Source organism: Rana temporaria, chromosome 4, assembly GCF_905171775.1.
Source record: "Rana temporaria chromosome 4, aRanTem1.1, whole genome shotgun sequence".
NCBI lineage: Eukaryota > Metazoa > Chordata > Amphibia > Anura > Ranidae > Rana > Rana temporaria.
The window spans coordinates 374,493,809-374,519,085 of NC_053492.1; the positions used below are offsets into that span (position 1 = coordinate 374,493,809).

A 25,277-nucleotide genomic window follows, 5' to 3' on the forward strand; every position below is an offset into this window, starting at 1 on the left:
CATTCAACTTTAGGTAGACAGATTTCCATAGCCGCTATTTGGGAACAAATATTCCTCGCAACCTCAATAGGGTTTTCAAACTCAACTTCTCGCCTTTGCTCCATAAGCTTAAATTAGACCTTCAACATTGGGATAGGAAAACTTTTACTTGGTTTGGTTGTTTGAATATTCCAAAAATGAATGTAACGCCGAGACAAATATATCTCTTTCACACACAGCCAGTTAAGGCTCCCATGGAACTTTTTCAGAGTTACGGGCGAGGTCTACAGGGTTCAGGTGGGCGGGCAGACAACCAAGACTTCGTAGAGCAATATTATCCCTTCCAAAAGTTTGGCGGGTATGGGTTTTCCAAATCCGGTAAGATACAATGAGGCCTCTCACATGACAAGAATAATGGAGTGTGTATTGACCAAACCTAAATTGTGGGTTGACCTCCAACAGTCGACAGTGGAATAGCGGGTTTATCCTGGTCCCCCATGCCAACTTGTCCTGCGACGATAACTCTGCACCCTACAATTGGGGTGACTCTACAGATAGCCAAGCACCTGTTTAAGACTATGCCTACCTCATCGCCCTCCCACACCAGTGTTGGGTTCCTATGCATTTCCACCTAGTCTGACAGACTCGAAATTTGTGGTGTTGCGTCGACAGAACATCTTTAGAGGTCTTAATTTCTCAGTAGCTAATAAACTTTTGTCCAGCCGGGAACTAGAGTCCCACCTCTATACTCACTTGGACTTTTTCCATAGGGCTCAACTTGGTACTTACCTACGCTCAGGGACCATCAAAACCTTTGTCAACTCACACCACTCAAACAAATCTGCATAGATAAATCTCCCTCTCCAATTTATATGCTTTGCTGACAAACCAAGGTGATATGCCGACTTGACCATTTTACAAAAGTGGGAGGAGGACCTTTGAGTTACCATCTCCCCAGAAAGACAAAATTATATTTTTTGCACATAAAGCAACCCTAGCAAGCAGATATCAGGAGCGAGGTTATAAACTCCACACCCGGTGGTACAGAACCCCTGCCAAGCTGCATAGGATATACCCTCAGGTTTCAGATACATGTTGGTGCTGTGGAGAATCTGTGGGAACACTTTTGCGTATCTTTTGGGCATGCCCAAAATTAAACAACTTTTGGACTGATATAGAGTACACGATTAAGACGCTGACAGGGGTCTCACTTGATTAAAAAAAAAAAAAAATCCAGTGGCATTTCTGTTAAATGACACACCCTTGTCCAATAAAAAAAATGTAATAACTCCCTAATCAGACATTTACTTACTGCAGCGAAAGCCTGTATACCAGCTTTGTGGAAGAGTACCTGTCCTCCTACTGTTGCCAATTGGCGTACCAGAATTACAGACTTTGAAGAACAGGAAGACAAGTATGGGAAGATCTGGACTCCCTATTTTTTATTATAGGGATCAAACACCATGGGCTTCTCAGCTGAATAGCACATCAGGAGTGGTCTAGGATGCATGGGGTGGTTTTCCCTCCCCCACCCCACCCCCCCATTCCCCTGTTTTTGTATCTCTCTTCTGCACTTTGTATACATGGTTTGGTCCCTTGTACGGTATTTTTATATAGGGAAATAATAAAAAACAGTTTGGGGAAATGTACAGGGTAATACCGAGTACTATCCCACAACGTGCAATGAGGTAAACGGTTGCCGATGGTTCATTTGATAGCTGATCTAGCAGCCATTTGTGTACTAGCCTAGATGGGATGAGCTTTTGTAGTTCTTGATAATGTTTGCTTTTTGTTATTGATGCAATGCCCAATATTAATTTCCGTGACTGCTAAATAAAGAATAATAATAAAAATAAATAATATATATATTTAAAAAAAAAAAAAAAAAAGTATATATATATATATATATATATTCCCTCCCTCCAAATTTCAGGCTTTTTTAATTTGTAAAAAAAAAAAAAAAAATAGTGGTGAATAAATACACCAACAGAAAGCTTTATCTGTCTCAAAAAAATTATAAAAAGTTAATTTCATATGGGTACAGTGCTGCAAGAACTGCGCCATTGTCATTCAAAGTGCGAAAGCACTGAATTCTGAAAATTGTCCTGGGCAGAGAAGGGGTGAAAGTGCCCAGTAGACATGTGGTTAAAGGAATTAGAGAAATAACAGACCTACTGGTAGGGTCAAAGGGCAAAAAAAAAAAAAAAAACAATAGACATTGCTGTGTTAATACCAGTGATAAACTGCACCATACAATGTCTTTTTTCCCCCCTGATGGTTTCCCACTAACTCTGAATATACTGCATAATGTAAAATATTTACCCTTCTAAAAAGTACATTTGTTATTTTTTTTTCTTTACCACTTCAATACCTGTCCATTGTAATATGACGTCCACAGATGGAATCTCCCATCCTGGGTGGACGTCATATGATGTCCTGTCCTTTTTGGGGGGATATCTGAATGATGCCTGCAGCTAGAGGCATCATTCAGATATCCTTCTCTTCTGCCGGCGATTCTGTGCAACATAAGAAAGATCATAGCTGGCTGTTCCGCCGCTTGATTGTTCTCATAGGCGGCGGGAGGGGACATCCGGTGCTTCTCCGGGCTCTCCTGTGCCATCGGGGGCCCAGAGAAAGAATTTTCCGGCGCTGGCAGGAAGCATAGAGGTGACTAGATGGTCACCAGTCATCTCTATTAACCGTCGGAGGACCCGGGCGCAATGTGATGACGTCACGCCCGGGTCCCTGTAAGTAAACAAAGCCGCGGCTACTAAGCAACAGTAATCATGAGATCGGTGAAATTCTTTTCACCGATCTCACGCTTTCCAGCCTGGAGGAGAGATGCGGGGTCTAATTGACCCCGCATCTCCCATAAAGAGCACCTGTCACACACATTTCCTATTACAAGGGATGTTTACATTCCTTGTAATAGGAATAAAAGTGATAAAAAAAAAAAAAAAATTAAAAACGTCCGTCCCCGGTAGCTCGCGCGCAGAAGCGAACGCACACACAAGTCCCGCCGACATATGTAAACGCCGTTTAAACCACATATGTGAGGTATCGCCGCGTGCGTTAGAGTGCCAGAAACAATTCTAGGACTAGATCTCCTCTGTGAATCTAAACTGGTAACCTGTAAAAAGGTTCAAAGCATTGCCTATGGAGATTTTAAAGTACCAAAGTTTGGCGCCATTCCATGAGTGTGCGCAATTTTAAAGCGTGACATGTTAGGTATCTATTTATCTAGACACTATTTATCTAGACACCCCGTGATCAAGTCCTATTGGATGAAACGTTGGGAGGAGGCGTGCTTGACGTCACCGCTTGTGCGGAACAGTTCCGTACCGGTCGGAACTTTGTTTGTCTGCTGATATATGTCTACTAACCTGTAAGTGAGCTATTTTATTTATTAAATTTATCAAACGATATCACACTATTGTGGCCTTCTTTCTCTGATGGTTGGACCATTGCCCTGAGTGCCTTTCTGAAGATTGCTGGACGTGAGGTTTCCCTACAACAGCTGCATAGCCACCTTTCACGTTTTCATTGCCTTTATTCACATGAATCTGGTAAGGACCAGTGTGTTCTGAGGTGGAGGTTTTTGTCACACTGTCCGTTTGCCAGTCACTTGGGGTGTTTATCTTTTTATTTTATTTTACAATATCACACTATTGGAGCTCTGTTCTTTTTTTGGTTGCTCACCATTGCTGGATCATCGGGTGTCTGCGTCTGGCTGTGGATCCGTTCCCCTGTCTAGCCCAGGTGTATGGCTATCCGCTCGTTTTGATCCTGTGGATCATTAACTCCGGTAAGGGTCTGCAACACCAGGCATCCTGGATTAATTTTTGGTTTCTCTACATTTCTTTGCTTGAACACGTTTTCAACAGCTGTTTTTACAATGAACTGTTTCATCACCTTTTTTTACATTTTTTGCACATTTAAAGAAATCCTCTAGATTGTTTATTGGACTTCCTTTTTTGTTGTTTTTTCACTGGGGATCTGCATAAGACACAGTTTGTTTTCTTCAGCGCAACTCCATCTTTTACCCATACCATTATTTGTTTGTATAAACATTTTGAGTTTGCAGCTATTACTTATTATATTAGACAAGCACACTTTTTCCTTTACCATCTATTTACTCGGTGTAACATAATCTTTCATATTTTACAAAAAAATTGGGCTAACTTTACCGTTTTGTTATTTTTTTTTAATTCATGAAACTATTTTTTTCCAAAATAAAGCCGTTTGAAAAATTATTGCGCAAATACCATGCAGATAAAACGTTGCAATGACCATCGTTTTATTCCCTAGGGTGTCTGCTAAAAAACATATATAATGTTTGGGGGTTCTGCGTAATTTTCTAGCAAAAGAATGATGATTTGTACATGTAGGAGAGAAGTGCCAAAATAGGCCCGATATGGAGGTGTGTATAAAAGCCCTGTATTGAAATGGTAAAAAAATAAAAAAAAACACTGAAAAAAGGAAAAATAAAATATGTACAAAACACTATGCATCTCTTAATTTTTACAGCATATTTCACAAAAGTCACAGAAGACACAAAATAAAATACTCACTGTTTATTATATCAGTACTGTAAACAGAAACATGCAAGGGGGAAAAAAAAAAAAAACCTTCAATGCTCCATAACCGGATGGCTTTAATTTAAGAAAATCAGTACAAACCTTTAATATTTTTATTATTGCAGAACTACAAGAAAAAACACAAAAGTATTGATTATGAATATGCAAAGTAAAACGAGAAATGTAGTCATTTTTGATGCACTGGTTGTAAGAAAAAAAAGAAGGATTCTAAAAAATTAAAATAAAACCTTGGGAACAATGAGCATAACTTGGTCCCTGGGTAATCGGTGTAGAAATATCACCCCATTTCTTGGGGGTTTGTTAAACAGGCTACATCTGTTTGTGCATGGAGCCTGACTATCAGCATACCTCTATTGTGCTTACCGTTACCGAAATCTATTCTCCAAGGCTGAACTACAATAAACAGTCCATTAATACAGCATACACAGCCTACCTGCCTAAAGTTAATATTTGTTATCCAGACATTTGTAGGGTCTCATATGACCCCACTACTTAAAGTCAAATTGAACCCTTGATATGTATTATTTTAATGTAATTTGGCTCCATGTGCACAAATAAAATAGTTTTTTTTTTTACTACCAAGTGCTGCAGCAACACTTAAATACCCTATGCTGGTATAGGAGAGTTGGGCCCCCCCTCTCATACAAAGCAGTATCATGACATGCCCTTCTCGGATGTTGCTCAAATCAACAGTGCTGCTCAGGGAGTGAGAATGCCGTTGATTCAAGCAGCATTTGGAGAGGTTACTGGACCACTAGAGCTAGCCCTCTGCTTTGTGTAAAAGTGCAGTAGTCCGACTCTCCTATGTGCTGCCAGCACACCCTTAATCCAAACAGAAAAACTTTGCAGTTAAAAAAAAAAAAAAAAAAAAAAAAAAGATGCCCAATATGTATTACTGTATATGTAACAGACTTAATTGCAGAAATATTTTGAATCTGCCAGCAATGTGGTATTCTGGGGGAAAAAAAATAAAACAAAAACTATTTGCAGAGTCATCTGCAAATTATATATACTGTACCCAGTCCCAACCAATGTAGGTTTTTACCCGTCTCCAACACAAAAACAGCAAAAATTGCACACTATAGGAGACAAGAATCTGAAAAAAAGTTGCAGAAATGCAAATCAGATTAAGGTAAACTATCTTTGGTTTAGTTGTAATTTTTCCTAGACAGCATTAGAAGTTAGTGGATCTTAACTACTTCTTGCCCAAAGTCACTCTTAGGGCATCCCGATAGACAGACCTCTGCATTAAGACTGCAAAAAATAAACTTTTCTCCATTGCTTTGCACTGTGGAATGTCAATGGGAGAGGAGGGAGATGCCAAACCTTTAACTCAGTTTGAAAAAAACCTGTATTGAGAGAAATATGCAGCCTGCCATTTCTGACTTCTCTGTTTGAAAATGCTTAACGATTGCTCGTCATGCAGATCAAGGGTTGGGACTTCACTCAGACCCAGCTCGCCGCATGCTTGTGGCCATCCCCTCTTGGGAGGAGTCAATTATTGAATCAACTTCTGTGGAAGGGACCTGCGGGAAAATTTTGTGATGATCAGCAGCAGCGGCCACTGAGCAGTATTTTCCGACAGCTGCAGAATACAATGTCCCAGCAGGGGATTCCTTTATCCACCACCTTTGTGTGGATGAAGGAATCGTTTCTTTTTCCCCCGGCTAGCCAGCTAGGGAGATTTCTAATGGAAACCCTGTGGAATATATGTTGTTATGTTCTAATTTCTCCATAACAATGCAAAGTAAAGAGAAATTATTTTACAGTAGGAGTGCAGTCTTTCTATTGGATAATTCCACTGCCTGGAGATCAGCTTTAATGGGAGGAGAGCAGGACCTGCAAGTGTACCCATAGTTCTAGCTGGGTGTATTCCAATGACACATTTAAGTTCATAGACAGCTTTTGTAAAAGATGACACTGATTTTGTTGATTACAACCAATACACAGGACATACTTGGGTGGGTTGAAGCTTTCATCTTTTACAAAGTAGCAAAAGCAGGGGTAGCCACGCAAACAGCATTTTAAGGAAAAGCGGTCTGTAGTAGCAACCTACATATTTCTCCCAGTGAAGGTTAGCTTTAGAGCAGAGGTTTTCATACAAAGAGCATGCATTTTCATTGGGTCCTAAAATGAAGAGAGGCACTTTCTAACCATAGGCAAGACATACGAGTATGTCTGGGTGCCTTGTATCACGTGGCACAATAAAGATCAAGCATATCTGTTTTATAAGTCAATGTTGGAACATACAATAAATCAGATATACAAATAGCATATTAAAATTATACTCAAAATGTGTGCGCAGATGCAAATGTAAAATATTAAACATGAAAACAAAAACTTTGAAATAACTGTTGAACTGGTAAACTTGCAGCCTATCCTACAACGGGTCAACATTATGGTCTTTAGGACATGCCATCATCATGTTCATGGAGTTCGGATTTGGATGCAAACAGATCAGCAAGCATGTGTTTTGGAATTTCTGAGCCTCTCACTTTTAACATGTAACAGGCATTTTCCACTTTCCCCAGGCTCTGCTTTAAGGTATACAACTTTCTTGAAATCTCGTATGGACCAGTGTTACCAATGTAAGCAAATCCATCAAAAATTTCACGCAAGAACTGAGTCAGTTCAAAGGGTGTATTGATGTCACCGTTTCCAACACTACTTATGCACAAACGCATCAGCTCTCCAGTAAGGTCAGCTACTCCAAGCAAATAATCCACAGGAGTTATCGGCAGGCTTAATATGCTCGGTCTGGTTTGGTCTTCATTGTTTGAAGCAATATTAATCTAGAAATAGCAAGATAATTTGTTAATATTTAAGAAAGTAAAGCTCATTAATATTTACATATCTTTACATGCATCTAAGCAATACCATAGCGGGATATTGTAAGGAAAGAGCTCTGTCTAAAGACACAAGAACAATGTAAAAGTTCTAACAAGCACTTCTAAATATAATTTTTTTTAAATAAACTTAATTGCATTTCTTGTGAAAAATAAAATAAATAAATAACTTAATTTCAGAATAACACAGATTCAATAGTAGTTATGAACACCACAACACTTAATTTTTTCCAGCTTGACAAAAAAAATAATAATTATATATAAAATAATAAGTCTAGGGCTATGCTTAAAAGCAAACTTATGCAACCCAAAGTATTTGCATATTTTGAAGCAGTAAAAGCACTGTAAAACAGCTCTGTAGCTATAGGTATTGTGGAGAAATTGGTTTTCAAAGTTCACAATAGAGACACAGAAAGTGCCGATCTTGGCCTGCCACCCTGCTGATGTAAATACAGCAGGTCTTTCTAAGCTCCGAGAAGCCAGCTGCATCCAGACTTCAGAGTAGGGTGTCAAACTGAAGCCCTTCAGCAGTTGCAGATCTACAAGTCCCATAAGGCAGTGGTCATGAACCCTGTTCCTCAGGGCCCACTTACAGGCCAGGTTTTACCTTGGGAAGTAGAGGACTAGAATACTGCAATCACTGAGCAGCAAATTATATTACATGTGATGTATTTAAGTCATCTTGCAAACCTGCCCTTTTAGTGGGCCCTGAGGACAGGGTTGATGACCACTGCCATAAGGCATTGGAAGGCTGACAGTTACAAGTATTGTTCCCAAAGGCATGTTGGGATTTGTAGTTCCGCAATAGCTGAAGGGCCACAGTTAGACAAACCCAAAAGTATTTGCTGTGATTTGAGAATGAAGTAATTCATAGTACAAGCAACTAGGGAGGGGACTGCCAGCTTGTTTCAAAATTGTACTTCTTGTTAGAAGTAAAGTTTCCAATTTTTTTTAATAATGACCTAGGTGGGTGCAGCATAGGTCCCCTACCACCTCTGAAATGAGAACTGAGCATCAGCAGTGTTTGGTGTTCTGTTTTGCGTTATCCCCTCCGCTCTGAGCAAAGAGCGAGTCATCGGTTCTCTGCTCTGCTCTGCCCTGCCCCTCTAGTGCTCACTGGGCTGTGGAGGGGGTGGGATCATCTGGCTCAATCTCCCTGCCACTTGCTGAGAGGCTGAGCCAGCTACTGGTGCAGGCATCTGGGTGGATCCTGACTGTAAAGTTAGGATCGATCCAGTGCATGGACTGGCTGAGTGACGTCAACCAACAGCAGCGTTTAGCCTGCTGTTGGCTGAAAACAGGTCACAGGAATGCAGTATAAACTGCTCTCGTGTTATCAATAGGATAAGTAGGACCACAAAAGATTTGGCCCTACTTCTCCTGTACAAATATGTGAATCAAAAAAGTGAAAACAGGTAAAATGCTAAACTTGCTGCTTCTTTTATATTTATACAATACGACAACCCATAAATTTGCGGTTTCTTTACTCAAGCTTATAATAAAAATCTAAGTTAAGTTTAAGTTAATGCCCATTTTGATGACAATATCTGCATCAGTTTTTAATTTTATTACCTGGAAATATATCTTATCATACTAAGTGATAAGATGTTTCACCAACTGTATCTTCGAGTTAAAAGACGTATGGTTTTTTGTCCCCCCCCCCCCCCCCCCATACTTAACTAGGTGGATGCTGCAGCTGTCCCGCCACCTCTGCACTGAGAACCGAGCGATCAAACAACGCCGATGGCTCGGTTCTCACAGCTCCCCGAGCAGAGAACTGCAGACTGTCACTCAGCAGTTCTCCACTCTGCCCCATTGCGCTCACTGGAGCGCTGAGCTGTGGAGGGGCGGGGAATGGCTCGCTGAGACGGGCATCAGTCCAGGCACCTGGCGGAGCCAGACTTTGTCGCGATGACCCTCTGCCTGGACTGATTCCTGTGACTTCAGCAGACTTCAGGCCGCTTTCTGCTAAAAACAGGTCACAGGAGTGCAAAATGAATTGCACTCCTGTGACCCATAGGAGAAAAGTCAACCAAACAAGCTTAGGCTGGACCTCTCCTTTAAGTATGTAAAGCATTTATCAAAAAGCCAGACATAATTACAAATACAAACTATGCTTGCTCAGGAAGGAATTTATATTAAAATATAATCAAAAGAAAAAGTTGTTTTTAGTTTTGAATAGGGAGGGATTAGTGCCCCAGTCAGGTTTGTATTGCTGCCTGTGCCCCATTAGGGATATTTACCCACTCTATGTGTCCTGGTGACTTATCGCAGAAAGAAGTACAAGAAAATTACACATTTTCATTTGCCACCAAAAAAGGAATAGAGTTGAAATATTGCAATGAGGACACTAGGTATAGTGACAGCCAGTGTTTTTTTTTTCCCTTCCCTTCTCATTTTGGAGGAATTTCTTCTTACTTCCTGTTGTGGCTTTGGAACAGGAAGTGAAAGGAAATCTCCCAAGCGGAACACAGATGGCAAAAAAACTGACAAGCGTTATAATCCTTTCCTACACTATACAAAAATAAAACATTTTGCTTTTGTTTTTACTTGGAAAAACCAACTTTATTAATATAAAGCACAGATTACATGACAATCAAACACATTCGTTGATAAAAAGTACAGTTTCATATGGTGAAATGCATGATCATTTTGTTTACCTAGATACCGCTAGACATACATTCACATATTCACAAGGACAATGGAGCCTTTTTAATGTAGATCACCCTCCGGGTGAGGCAGAGTCAGTCATGTTTCTCCATCCTCTAGCCATCTGTCCCATACTTTGGAATACTTTTGTGTGGAATCCCTGTGTGTGTAAATCAGCTTTTTAAATGGCAAAGTGTCATTAACAGCCTTTTTCCACATCTGTAGAGTGGGGGGCAAATCCTGCATCCATCTCTGGGTGATCACTTTACGTGCCAAAAATAATGTTTCAAGTAGGAAAATTGTTGATATTTACCAACCTCTACGTCAGGCAATAGCCCCAGAATACAGAACTTAGGGTCAAGTACCACAGGGGATCCCATATGGTCATGCAGACAACCTGCATCCAGTATGTATGAATATTTGGGCAGCTCCAAATGAGATGGTAAAACGTGCCAATTGTGGACTGACACAGATGACAGGTCGGATTGGATGTGTGTTGGAATTTGGCCAGAATCAGTGGTGTAAGGTAGGCTCTGTGAACAATGTAAGCTTGTGTCAGTCTGACAGCTTAGGGGATGCAGTCTTGGTTCCTTCAAGCATTTCGTCCCAGTCTGCGTCTTCTATTGGGCCTACGTCCTGTTCCCATGCCATCTTGGCCTTCTGAGAAACAGCTACTGTATCCCGGCGTCTGATGGTGTAGTACAGGTGCGAAATAAGCCTGGAGGGGTCACTCCCCAAAACAATACCTAGCACCAGTGTGGGTTCCGTCTCTACATCCAGAGATGGCAGTTGGGTTCTGATTACATGACGGAGCTGCATGTATTTAAAAGCTAAGTGCTGTGGGAGCGTAAATTCCTCTCCAAGTGCCTAGCCCAGATCACTGAGTCGGAAATCTCCGCTAGTTCTGGCATATGGCCGTTAAGCCACAATGGGGTATGAGAATAAAAGTTCCCAACATTCTGTTTTTAAGGGATATTTCCCATATCTGTTGGTGATGCGTTAAAACATTTTGCTTTTAGTTCTACCTTATGCAACTTTGAACCAAAAAAAAAAAACACAACACCACACACACACACACACACGTGGATCACTGCTAAAACACTTAAAAAAAAAAAAAAGGTAAAGAAAATAAAATACTTACATCATTGTCAAATATTAGCTGTCTGTTAATATCCTCAAGGCTTAAAAGCATTCTGTTTGTAATAAAATGTTGAAAGGTGACGGCTTCAACATATTCCTGGAGACCTACATAGGAAAGATTAATTTATTTATTTATTAAAATTCTTAAAAGTACAAAGAAAGTACAGAAAAACGCAGTCAGTTACCCGTAGGCCTCGATGCGCCGAGAACAACAATGCAGCCACAACCAAAAAACATCAGCCAGCGGAACAGGTCATAATTTTAAAAGAAGTTAGCAGACTAGAAAACTGTAAAAAAGCCTATGTATTTCCATAGGCTTGACTGAAAATCTCAGTTTTTAAAAGCTTCCGGAACTTAAGAAGATCATTCTCAAGCCTTAACTTTAGAGGAAGGGAGTTCCAAAACTGGGTTCCCTGAACCGCACTCGTCCTCTCTCCGCATTTTTTCTTTAGAAATTTAGGAATCACCAAAGTTTCCAAATTAGCCGACCTTAAGGTGCGGTTGGGCACATACTTGGTGAATTTTTCCTGCAAATACACTGGCCCCTTGCCATGGGTGGCCTTGTGCACCATACATCCAGTCTTAAACAGAACCCGTTCCTTCACGGGTAGCCAATGCAAGGCTCTCAACGCTTGGAGTGATGTGGTCACGACGACCCACACCCGTAAGTAGTCTCGCAGCGGCATTCTGAATAAGCTGAAGTTTGTGCAAGATGTTATTAGGTAAACCCAGGTACAAGGCATTGCAGTAATCTAATCGACTTCCAATAATGGCATTAACCATGGAGATCTTATGCGATTCCTCCATGAAGCGAAAGGTCGACCTTTCACTTTAACTATATGGAAGCATTACACAATAATATAGAGCAGCCCTCAAAATTTAAACTCTTGCCTGCTCGCATTAGGTGAGTGGAAAGAAGCCGAGGGCAAGTGTGGATCTGATGCCGCTCCACACTCACCCTTGGCCAAGAAAATTAGTTCCCACCCCTGGAAAAACGCCTGCTCCTTTCCTCCCCCGATGGCTGCTCCGTCCTATTGATCATCCCCCGCTCTCAGTGTATGGACGGTGCGGGTGACAGCCAGCTCGAGTGACAGCCGGATCGAGAGCTGCAGCTGTCCTGGAAGAAGGAGATCCACTCCCCACACTTCTCTATCCACTCCACCTCCAGCATGCCTGCCCTGAGCTTCACACACATCCCTTCTCTCTCCCCTCACCCCTGTGCTTTGTCTGGGAAAGGGATGTAGGCAGAAAAAAAAAAAGCAGCTGACAGACGCACTGAAACAAAAAGTTGCTGACTGAGGCCCTGGGGACCATTCCATGCGATCAAGCACTGTCCCTGACCAGACCCTGCCCCCACTCTTATTAACACTAAATAAGGGGGAAAAAAAAATATACAATATTAGCAATCGCCAATCATATTTCATTAATCCGATTGAGATAAATGAACTAAGAATAAATATGATTGGATACTTTAGGCACTGTACACTGCCTTGTTAAGCAAGTATTTTAATGCTATATTAACATTTTGATGAACAGCCGCCGCAGTTAAACTGTGGCAGGGCAGCACTATGGCAAGAATCGCAGGACCGGTACAGCACTTTGTGTAATAGATACAGTGGGCGTCGATGTCGGCTGGCCACAAACGATCACTCCACAGAGAGGCAGAATGGGGGATCTGCCAATGTAAACAAGGCGGTTCCCTGTTCTGTCAGGGGAGTACAGTGTGATCGTCTGGTCCTAGCGATTAGGAACAGCGATCTCTCTGTACTCCCATCAGTCCACTCCCCCCACAGTTAGAAACACCTCACCAAGACACACTAAACCCCCTTGATCGCCCTCTAGTGTTAACCCTTTCTGTCAGTGGCATTTGTACATTAATCAGTGACTTTAAATAGCACTGATCGCTGTATAAATGTCACTGGTCCCAAAATAGTATAGAAAGTGTCCGATTTGACCTCCGCACTCCCACAATTTTTTTTTTTTTATTATATAATGATAGATCATATATATATATATATATATATATATATATATATATATATATATATATATATCCCCTTCATTACTAGTAGAAAAAAAAATTATTATATAATATAATATTTTTTGTTCATAGCACAAAATAAAAAAAAACGCAGCGGTGATAAAATACCACCAAAATAAAAGCAGTATTTGTGGGAAAAAAGACAGAAATTTTGTTTGGGTACAATGTCGCATGACCGTGCAATTGTCAGTTAAAGCAACGAAGTGCTGCATCGCAAAAAAAGGTAGGTAAATCCTTCTGAGGCTGAAGTGGTTAAATAGAATTAAAAATATTTGCTTAACAAGGCAGTAATGATTTCCACAAATGTAACAGTGTCATTTCATGAGATAATTTACAAGGGTGTGTTTAGGGGTGAAATTAGAGACAGGGCAGGGTAGGGGCAACTGGTAGAGAGTAACTCTTAATGCCTGGCTAGAAGTTCAGGACTTGAAACTTTGAGTCCTGATATAGTGTATATGTGCACTACTATCAAATAAATAATGATATGTAATTTCACTTTTATTTCATAGCCCTAACTGTCCTCTCTGCTCCTCCCAAGACCTCCCGCTCTCTAGTTCCATGGTAACCTCCTCCCACAATCACCCCCAGAGCCTATCCTATCCTCTGGAACTGCTCCTACCCTGCCCAACTTTAGGCGATCCTTAAAAACTCATCTATTAAGGGAAGCCTACCCCACACCCCTCACCCCCTCCCTCCACCTAAGGCCAGCCACACATTTCTTTCCAGTCTGTACTTATGCGATATTTTTTGTATCGCAACGCTCGTGCCATGTTTTTCTTAACAATAAATATATTGAAACAAAACAAAAATAAAAAATGTATTTCCAGCAACCCCATTGACACAGTGTTGATGTGGAAATCCAGCTTTATAATTCAGCACTTTGAATGGCTGTAGAGAAGCGAAATTGCAGATAAACATGTATAACTTATGTAGGATTGTTTTAATCTGTGTATCACCTGAGGCCATTCACTTCGCTGGGTATAGGTAAGGTTTACAACCAATTTGAGTTAAAAATCACAGGATGTGTGTGCTGGATTTGGGAAGTGTATGGGTTCATGATAGCAATTTATTCTCAATAACAGGTATGTCCAGGTATCCGTTAGAAGATGCAATTTGTTTGTTAGGTTTTTCACACTATAGATTTTCATACAATGACAGTTACCGCATGTAATTGCTCTGTAGTACTGATATATATCTTCACCCACAAGCTCCAGGGCCACCTGTTTCATTTTTTCTCGTACACCATCTAGTTTTCTGTTTGCTTCAACCAGTACATCATCTTTGTTGGGTTCACTATGAATAAAAACAAAAAAGCGAGAATGTTGAATAAGAAGTCGTTACTCTATTTTTAACCAAAGTCACTGTCCTCACCTATCAAACACATCATATGGAATAAAAAGAAATAAAGCAAGCCTTCCCTGTCCTAACCTGCACATTACAGCCCCTCAACTTTTTTGCCCTTTTTGATACCTATAGGAGTGGTAGTCATTTAGTAACCATCCCCTTTCAAGGGTTGTTTGAGATCTAGCGCAACTATATACCGGTATATTTTTTTCACTTAGGTTCACCTCATAGCCAACCCCTTATGCCATTGATACATACTTTTCCAGTGCCAACCTGTTCAATACCCAGATTTCTGGCATGGAGCAGGCTTTTTTTAACTCACTTATGTGTGAGCACTGACCAAGACTTTATGCAAAAGTCTCTCAAAAGCCCATAATGCTCTGGAAATGTTATCTATAGTTTGCACCTTTTATAACATTTTAGATGAAAAAAGAGGCGCCTATCCAATGTGTGCGACAAAAAACACGTCAATGATCATAAACCATGTATACAATGTGCACAACGAAAAAATATGAATGCAATAAAAAAACTGAATGGTGCATGTGTATAAGTCTATAACCAATCAGCATGTGAATCCAATCACTGTGTTGCCAAACACGTACAATATAATTCTTGAGATCTTCTTTCAAACCCATAAACGTGTTCCACCATGTGCTAGTAAAAATTGCACTCACCAAACCAATCAGGTCAACAAGCAGTCAGTCTACAGGAATTTAAAGCCAGCCATCCACCCAGATATGTCAGTTTCTCTCCTGGTGGATTCTGATGTTCCTCATATGTCACATATGAGGAACAAAAAGTCCCAACAAGTAGGAGGTATACAGTGCGATACAGTTTATTTACAAAAAATATATAAAAATGTAAAAACGCATGTGTATGCGCTCACATGTTTGTTTTGGCGCTTTTCTTTAACGCCTAAGATGTAGGTGCATACACATACGTTTTACATATTTTTTTGTTGAGTAAATAAACAGTATCACACTATATAACTCCTACTTGTTGGGACTTTTTGTTTTTCATATCTGAGCAACATCAGGACCCACAAGGAGAGAAACAGACATATCTGGGTTGATGGCTGGCTTTAAATCAATATGCTTATAGACTGTTTTGATTGGTTTGGTGAGTGCAATATTTACTAGCACATGGTGGAACACGTTTTTGGATTTGGTAGGAGGATCTCGAGCACTAAACTGTACATGCTTAGCAACACAGTGATTGGATTCACATGCTGATTGGTTATGGAATTATAATACACTATTTACTCTTTACTTTTTTTTATTGCATGGAAATTTTTGCATTGGGCACATTGTATACATGGTTTAGGAGCATTGAAGACTTTTTTGTCACACACATTGGGATAGCACCTCTTTTCATTTCAAGTTTTAAAGTGTCACTTTGGCATTTAAAGGGGCAGCTGCCATCGAATCACATTTACGATATAGGAGGTGGGGTAGGCACCCGCTTATGTTTTTCTACCCTTTATTAAACGTTTATTTGTAGTGATGAGTGAAGCAAGCAAACTTTAATTCACTGGACGCCCAAAACTGAAGTCTATGGGAGCTGAATCTTGTAATTTTATTTTTTGGGGGGATTTTGTAAGGCCAATTTTTTTTCTTTTTTATATAAAAACGGCATGCTATGGGGATGTGTCGGACTCTGCATTCCTCTTGTCACTGCTCATCTGTGGAAATTGTTCGCATCCAAGAGAAGCTGCACTTATGAATCAGAAGTCTCATTCAGCCTGGGTTCACAAATATGCGATGCGGATAAAAAAAAAAAAACACGCCTCCTCCTCGTGCTGTTCCATAATAGGTGGAACACCACGAGGAGGAGGCGCGGTTTTTGAACAATGGACGCCCGCAGTCTGACTGACTTTGCAGGGATAAGGTATGAAGATCCTCGAGGTGAGGCATGCAATGGCACAGTGAGGGTGAAATGGGGGTTGTCTTATACGGCGAGTATATCCCAAAACCAACATTTTAGCTGGAAAATTAGGGGGTCGTCTTATACGCCCAGTCGCCTTAAACGTCGGCAAATACGGTAGTAATTACTTGTAAACCATGAAAATCTGAATACAAAAATACCTGATAACTCTATGTAAAAGGAATATTGTTCTCTTGCTTTCAGTTGTTATGTCTCTGCTATACTTCACAAGCCGCTCATATTTGTCATGCCTTGCATCCAGTTCATGCTGAAAGGCTGGAAAAAGTATATAAAAGAAAGTCAATTAAACCGGTACATATCTAGGTTGAAATTCATGAACATTTCTGTTAATATTCATTAAAATATAATAAATATTAATTAAAACAAAAAGGGAAAAGACAAGCAGTAGTAGTAAAGGTGAACAATATTTATTAAATTACTACTTACCAGAGGCATGTTCCCATCTCCCAGCGCTTTGGCTTCCATCCCTGGTCGGGGTGTCCCCCTGCTGCAGTGGCTCCCTCCTGCCTGTGCTCCTCCACAGTGAATCTGGGTTCCAGAGCCTGCAGCTTTGATTCTTTCTGCTTTGCACAAGCTTCCCTTTTGCACGTGCAATTTTAATCATTAATAAATACTGTTCACCTAGTTTACTACACCATAGAGGTTGCGCTTGTCCTTCCCCATTTGTTTTCACAGTGTCACAGCAATCACCCATGGCGGCCTCAAGCTGCACCTTCTAGCTAGTAATCAGTGGCAATGTATACACATATTTAGCCACTTGGGCTACACGCCTCATTGTTTATATTTTATCTTTCAGTTTTTACTTTTTAAAATTCTGCAATTATCTTTTATGGTTTGCTACGCTGCAATTTCCTCGAGTCCCTTTTATTCATACCAATAAGGTAATCGCCACCACACTTGGCACATTTTATACAGGGTTTGCCCTCTGAAGAGCACTCTGCAGAAGATCACTTTTTATAGGGCAGTTGACAGGGACTGAGGAGATCTTATGTAGCCCGTTTTAACATCTTTACATTTTATTCTGGCTTTGCAGTGGGTTCTCTAACAATCCCTTGTGGATTACGAGCTGCTGGGCCATTTTCCCTGCCCCTTGCTTTTCAGTCAATATTCATGGCCAACTTTTGCCTAAGGGTCCTTTCACACGTGCGGACCGTTTTTTTGGTCAGTTTTTTTATCATCAGTTGATCCGTTTTTTAATCCGTTTTACATCCGTTTTTCCATCAGGTGTCATCCGTTTTTCCATCAGGTGTCATCCGTTTTTCCATCAGGTGTCATCCGTTTTTTTTTTTGTTAGAACTTTATGTTTATTACATATTTTGATGAAAAACGGATGTTAGCGGATCGGATGCTAAACGTATCGTCCGCTAACATCCGTTTTTCGTCCGTTCCGTTTTTTTGACGGAAGAAAAATAGGGTTTTCTTCCGTTCAAAAAAACGGAGCTTAACGGAGACGGATGTTAACGGACGTTAGCGGATGCTCATCCGCTAACGTACGCTATCCCATTGGAAAGCATTGCAGTCCGTAAACGGACGTATGAAAAAACGGACGAACGGTCGGCACGTGTGAAAGGACCCTAAAAATCATGCTTCATCATTTAATGCGATTGCTAACAATAATTTTGTCTCAGCCTCCAGGGTAGCACTTTTATTTCCTCTATTGAGAGATTCAGAATGAAAAAAACAATAATTATACAAGTAAAGTAGAAAAGTGATGCTGCTGCTTTTAAAGTGACAATACTAATGAAATGTTAGTGAACAGGTACTCTTCACTGGCTGCAAAAGGTTTTTGGATTCTTAAAGAGGAGTTCTGCCTGGGAAAAAATAAATACATATTAAAAAATTCAGCAGCTACAAATACTGCTGACTTTTAATATTAGGAAACTTACCTGTCCAGGGAGCAGTGATGTTGGCACCCCAGCCGATTTTCTGATCAGCTGTCGGGTGCTGCCGCCACTATTCTTAGCAAGGGAAACAGGCAGGGACGGCGCCGCAGTCTCCAGGAAGTGGGAAAGGGTACCGTTCCCCCTCCCCCTGAATGGTGCCAAATGTGGCACCAATGGAATGAGATAAGTGGAAGTTCCACTTCTGGGTGGAACTCCACTTTCACTAGTGATTGATTAGTCTTCCACATACTACATAAGCTCCCTCTACTCAGGCCTGGTGACTGGTTGACTGACTGTTGAGGCTGTGAAGATAGAGCGTAAATGTTGCGTTACCCTATGCCCATCAGCACCAGTCATTTCTCCCAGCTGTAGTGACAAAGATCATGACATCAAGGGCGATAGTGGAGGGTTAGTAAAAGCTGCCGACACGGTTTCCTCTAAAGCAATCATGCAACTTTGCTCAATATGGCAAACATACAGGTCCACTTGAAGATTCAACATCTATGCAGTGCAAAGGACTACCTTTAACAACTTAGTTTATATGCAGTCAGGTAGGCATTCAGACTGCTGGTACTGAACGAATAGATCAAATCTAATGTTACTGTAGGGGGTTGGGTTTAGAAATGGCCATACAAATCAGAGAGCAGCTGGATATGGTAGCACAGAGTCTGACCTGTATTTGGCCTGAAAAAGATGAAGGTAGCCATCTTAAAAGAACTGGCTATACAAATTCGATCACAGCTTGATTATAGGTGCACGATCAAATTCTTGCCTGCATTTGGCCCTAAAGGATGGAGGCTGCTACGACGTATGATGGGTTAGCAGTTCCCCATGTTCAAAAGTAGACACCCCAACTGGCCTCTCTAACCAAATATCTTCTGGTTACTGAAACGTCTATATAGGTATCACTTGGCGCAATCGTTTGCTGGGGATAGACCATTTGCTGCAGCATCTCTCGAAGGACAGGTCTTTTCTAGAGAACCCTACCACAGTCCGCTATCTGAAACTGCAGGATATGCCCAAATACTTGGGAGGAGGGTTGGGAGGGTTGGGAGACATGGCTGGATATGGGGGGGGGGGGGGGGGGACATGGCTGGATATGGGGGGGGGGGGGAGGAGACATGGCTGGGTATAGGGGAAAACGTGGCTGCATTTGTGGGGGGGGACATGGCTGCATTTGGGGACACATTTAAAATAAAGTATCGGTATTCGGTATCAGCGAGTACTTGAAAAAAAGTATCGGTACTTGTACTCAGTCCTAAAAAAGTGGTATCGGGACAACCCTACTTGGGAGGTCTCCTGTCTTCTGATCTGCCGCTGATGTCTTTTCTCATCAACCCCTTCCTCCTTCCTGGCTTAGAGGAGCCTGCAGTATAGACATTGGATTGGTTCCAAACGTACTTGTTTTCACAGCCCAATTACAACAGATGGTGTGAAATTGTTTCATGTTTTACAAACCGCCTTTAAGCTTCCCAAAATGGAACTGTCCCAGTATTTGCAAATAAAGCGCTCTGTTACCTCTATGATCCCAGTCCCTCATAAATGAAGTGTCTCTAACCTCCTTGAACAGAAATACAGAGACGACCCACATTCCCCAGGCTTGAGCACTTTGCTGTACAACTCACTGGTTCCTTACCACTACACCACACCTATATGGAGTGGTAAAGTGGGTAGTAGGTGACATCTCCATATTACAATACAACCAGAAAATTATCCACATTTGGGACACCAAGTCACGCTCTCAGTGTCCTTGTCTTCAAAACAATCTATAAAGTTTTATATCTGGTATTTGGACCCTGCCCATCTTGCTTATTTCACCCCTGGTTGCACAGCAAGCTACTTCCACAGCTCCTCAGACTCAGGATCCTAGCTACATACATGGTGGACTTGCCTGACAGTTCAATTCTTATGAACATGGGTGAATACTTAACCTCACACTGGATGTCCTCCTGATGCATCAAGTTGAACTTATGAGATGTTTTGACGCCAACTAAACAAACCATTGCAAATGCATGGTTGTTTCTCTCTTTCACTATCTGATGTTAAAACTAGACTTCCACTGTTCTCTGAGGATGCTATTGAGAGAAATGCATCAGGCTGGAGTCTTGACAGTGACGTCATCATGCACAGCCGTGATGGTTTATGTTGGATCTATAGACGATTACAATTATGGTGTGCAAGTGCATAATCTTTTAATAAATTTGTTGGATAATGCACGATAGAGCTCTTAGTATCTTTTATGTATATGATTGCGAGCCTGGCTGCTTTAAGCCATTGAGGTACCAGTGATCTGTGCACTTGACTGTAGGGGAATCTGCTGGAAAAGGACTAATCATTTGGAGGTCCATTTTGACGGTACGCGGATTGCCCATGGGATATCATCATTCAATATTTGGCTTGCAACCCAGGGCCTTAAACTCTGGTAAGTAGAGTGCTCACATGGCGGGTGACAGTGTATGGAAGTAGCTGTAAATACCTTGCTGAAGATCTACGCTCACATGGAGAGTACTGGTACATCTATGTAGCTCCTACAGCTTGCAGAAGATACACTCTGATCAGAAATATTTTCGATGAACTCTGCTTCTACAGCATATCTACTGATACGCCGGCGTACTTTCAAATTACCTGCGTCGTATCTTTAGTTTGAATCCTCAAACCAAGATACGACGGCATCTGGGTTCGATCCGACAGGTGTACGGCTTCGTACGCCTTCGGATCGCAGATGCAATACTTCGGCTTCCGCTGGGTGGAGTTTGCGTCGTTTTCCGCGTCTGGTATGCAAATTAGCTTTTTCCGACGATCCACGAACGTACGCGCGGCCGTCGCATTCTCTTACGTCGTCTCTAGTCGGCTTTTTCCGGCGTATAGTTAAAGCTGCTATTTTGCGGCGTATAGATAGACTTGCCATGTTAAAGTATGGCCGTTGTTCCCGTGTCGAAATTAGAATTTTTTTTTTTGCGCAAGTCATCCGTGAATAGGGATGGACGTAAGTCACGTCTAAGTTCAAAAAAATTACGTTGTCGCAATATCATTTCGCGCAAAGCATGTCGGGAAATTTCGAAAAGGAGAATGCACAGTTCATTCGGCGCGGGGACGCGCTTCATTTAAATGAATCACGCCCCCTATCCGCCGATTTGAATTCCTCCGCCAGAAATACACTACGCCGCCGTAACTTACGGCGCAAATTCTTCCTGGATTCGACTTAAAGCCAGGTAAGATGATACGGCGGCGTAGCGTATCTCTGATATGCTGCGCCTGTCCATTTCTATATGGATCTGGCCCATACTGTATATCTGTAAGCGTCAAGCTAGACTTCATTGGACATTTTCCAATGAAAAATGGAGTGGGGGGGGGGCATTTTGACAGACTCTGCTTGCTCAGCAGGGCTTGATCTTCTGATCCCCGTTGATCAGGCGGATGACAGGTCCGTCTCCGCTCACTGTGCCGAGACAGACCTGTCAGAGTCCTGCGCTCCTCTATGGGCAGATCGGATTCGGAATGAAAACGGACCGCCTGTCCGTTTTCCTCCGATCCAAACCGCTGAACAGATGGCGAGCGTATCACCATCTGTCCGTTTTCAGCAGATTTTGTCAGATCGGATGTCAGTGGACACATGTATGCTGACATCTGCCTCCCCATAGGTGGAGGATGGGTGGCCCAATCGAGTCCTTATTAAATCGGACAGGCAGACCCGATCGGTCCAATCCTGTGAAAGGGGCCTAACAGTGATGTTATTAGACACCGTGTATAAATTGAAATCAAAAACATACATCTTGGGATCTGCGCGGCTCACACTTCCTGCACAATTTTATTGTCATCTGATGTACTCGTGACATCTGCCCCCTACTGGCCTGTGGGGTCTGAAATAACTCCCCTTGGCTCTGAGGAACCCCCCTCCTCCTCCTACCACCATCTCAGCTCCCTCTCTTGTCCAATAATATATGTCCTGAACCACTTGGGTTCAGATTGTTGCTCTATGTAGAGTTGAGTTAGGATGTTGGGCTTTTCAGGCATCACCTGTACTGCTGGTCACTGTGAACACCCCAATGAGACTGAATGTTATGCAGTAACGTTTTATCTCGGAAAATAAGCAATGTGGACGTTCAATTATATGTATACTGGGTCTTCCAATAAAACACATTGAACAAATAACGATGGCTAAATGTAAAAAATCTACAAATAATGTGGCAACAATATAATTACATTGAAACGCAAGTATCACTGATGATGAAGAGTCAATGGTACTTCCTTTCCCATCTTTCCTCTGGGACTGTTTAAAGTCAGGTTTGCTTCTTTTAAATTTTTCGGATCCTAGGTAAAAAAAAAAGAAGTTTAATACTTAATTTGAGATTAAAGCGATTCAAAAAAAAAAAAAAAAAAAAAAAAAAAAGGGGAAGAAGGGGGAAGAAGAAATACACACACACACACACGCCCCAATCCACCCCAGGAACAGAACCCCAGAAATTGCAGAGGAACACCACAAAATTAACAAAGGAACAACTGCAAACCCTCAGCAGAGAAATCTAGAATGGTGGATGACCCTGGGCACATAGCAGTATCCGAGGAATAGCAGAATATCTAGGGAACAGTGGAGGAAACGGGAACAGCAGAACCATTGGGGACAGCGCAGTATCCAAGGAATAGCAGAATATCTGGGGACAGCGCAGTATCTGAGGAATAGCAGAATATCGGGGGACAGCGCAGTACCACTAGGGGACAGCGTAGAACCAATAGGGGACAGCGCAGTATCTGAGGAATAGCAGAATATCGGGGGACAGCGCAGAACCATGATGGACAGCGCAGAACCACTAGGGGACAGCGCAGTATCTGAGGAATAGCAGAATATCGGGGGACAGCGTAGAACCACTAGGGGACAGAGTAGAACCAATAGGGGACAGCGCAGTATCTGAGGAATAGCAGAATATCGGGGGACAGCGCAGAACCGCGACGGACAGCGCAGAGCCACTAGGGGACAGCGTAGAATCTGAGGAATAGCAGAATATCGGGGGACAGCGCAGAGCCACTAGGGGACAGCGTAGAATCTGAGGAATAGCAGAATATCGGGGGACAGCGCAGAACCACTAGGGGACAGCGCAGTATCTGAGGAATAGCAGAATATCGGGGAACAGCGCAGAACCACTAGGGGACAGCGCAGTATCTGAGGAATAGCAGAATATCGGGGGACAGCGCAGAACCACTAGGGGACAGCGCAGTATCTGAGGAATAGCAGAATATCGGGGGACAGCGCAGAACCACTAGGGGACAGCGCAGTATCTGAGGAATAGCAGAATATCGGGGGACAGCGCAGAACCACTAGGGGACAGCGCAGTATCTGAGGAATAGCAGAATATCGGGGGACAGCGCAGAACCACTAGGGGACAGCGCAGTATCTGAGGAAGAGCAGAATATCGGGGGACAGCGCAGAACCACTAGGGGACAGCGCAGTATCTGAGGAAGAGCAGAATATCGGGGGACAGCGCAGAACCACTAGGGGACAGCGCAGTATCTGAGGAATAGCAGAATATCGGGGGACAGCGCAGAACCACTAGGGGACAGCGCAGTATCTGAGGAATAGCAGAATATCGGGGGACAGCGCAGAACCACTAGGGGACAGCGCAGTATCTGAGGAATAGCAGAATATCGGGGGACAGCGCAGAACCACTAGGGGACAGCGCAGTATCTGAGGAATAGCAGAATATCGGGGGACAGCGCAGAGCCACTAGGGGACAGCGCAGTATCTGAGGAATAGCAGAATATCGGGGGACAGCGCAGAACCACTAGGGGACAGCGTAGAATCTGAGGAATAGCAGAATATCGGGGGACAGCGTAGAACCACTAGGGGACAGCGCAGAATCTGAGGAATAGCAGAATATCGGGGGACAGCGCAGAGCCGCGGCGGACATCGCAGAGCCGCGGTGCAGAACCACAGAGCCGCGGTGCAGAACCACGGCGGACAGAGCAGAACCACGGCGGACAGAGCAGAACCACGGCGGACAGAGCAGAACCACGGCGGACAGCGCAGAACCACGGCGGACAGCGCAGAACCACGGCGGACAGAGCAGAACCACGGCGGACAGCGCAGAACCACGGCGGACAGCGCAGAACCACGGCGGACAGCGCAGAACCACGGCGGACAGCGCAGAACCACGGCGGACAGCGCAGAACCACGGCGGACAGAGCAGAACCACGGCGGACAGCGCAGAACCACGGCGGACAGCGCAGAACCACGGCGGACAGCGCAGAACCACGGCGGACAGCGCAGAACCACGGCGGACAGCGCAGAACCACGGCGGACAGAGCAGAACCACGGCGGACAGAGCAGAACCACAGCGGACAGAGCAGAACCACAGCGGACAGAGCAGAACCACAGCGGACAGAGCAGAACCACAGCGGACAGAGCAGAACCACAGCGGACAGAGCAGAACCACAGCGGACAGCGCAGAACCACAGCGGACAGCGCAGAACCACAGCGGACAGCGCAGAACCACATCGGACAGAGCAGAACCACAGCGGACAGAGCAGAACCACAGCGGACAGCGCAGAACCCTGGATACTACAGAAGACACAGCGCAGAACCCTGGATAGTGGATACTACAGAAGACACAGCGGCAGAACCCAAGCACAACAGCCTGCAGTCTCACCTTCCTTGTCACCCATGTCGGTAGGTTCGCCCAGCCTCTCTCGGAGGACTCGGGTAGACGGCTCGTCAGGGGCAGCAGGTGGAAGGAGAGGAGAGGATTGTACAGATCACAGAGAACACGCCGCTCCGTACAGATCACCCTTCCAATCACGGATCGCGGTCTTGTCATCAGAGGCCGTACAGAGCTTACATCCGGGAACACCCTCAGTGCAT

The 25,277-nt window shown here is 43.0% G+C and overlaps 1 protein-coding gene across 1 annotated transcript; it reads right to left on the reverse strand.

Moving 5' to 3' along the window:
- Window positions 1-5,140: 5,140 nt before the first annotated feature.
- On the reverse strand, window positions 5,141-25,277 carry TSNAX (translin associated factor X). The gene is made up of 6 exons (XM_040350982.1): window positions 25,066-25,277; window positions 22,628-22,735; window positions 16,682-16,796; window positions 14,416-14,546; window positions 11,214-11,317; window positions 5,141-7,369 (listed from the first exon to the last, which is right to left on the reverse strand). Exons 1-6 carry the CDS (start codon window positions 25,079-25,081, stop codon window positions 6,983-6,985), a joined length of 861 nt encoding a protein of 286 aa, XP_040206916.1. The 5' UTR covers window positions 25,082-25,277; the 3' UTR covers window positions 5,141-6,982.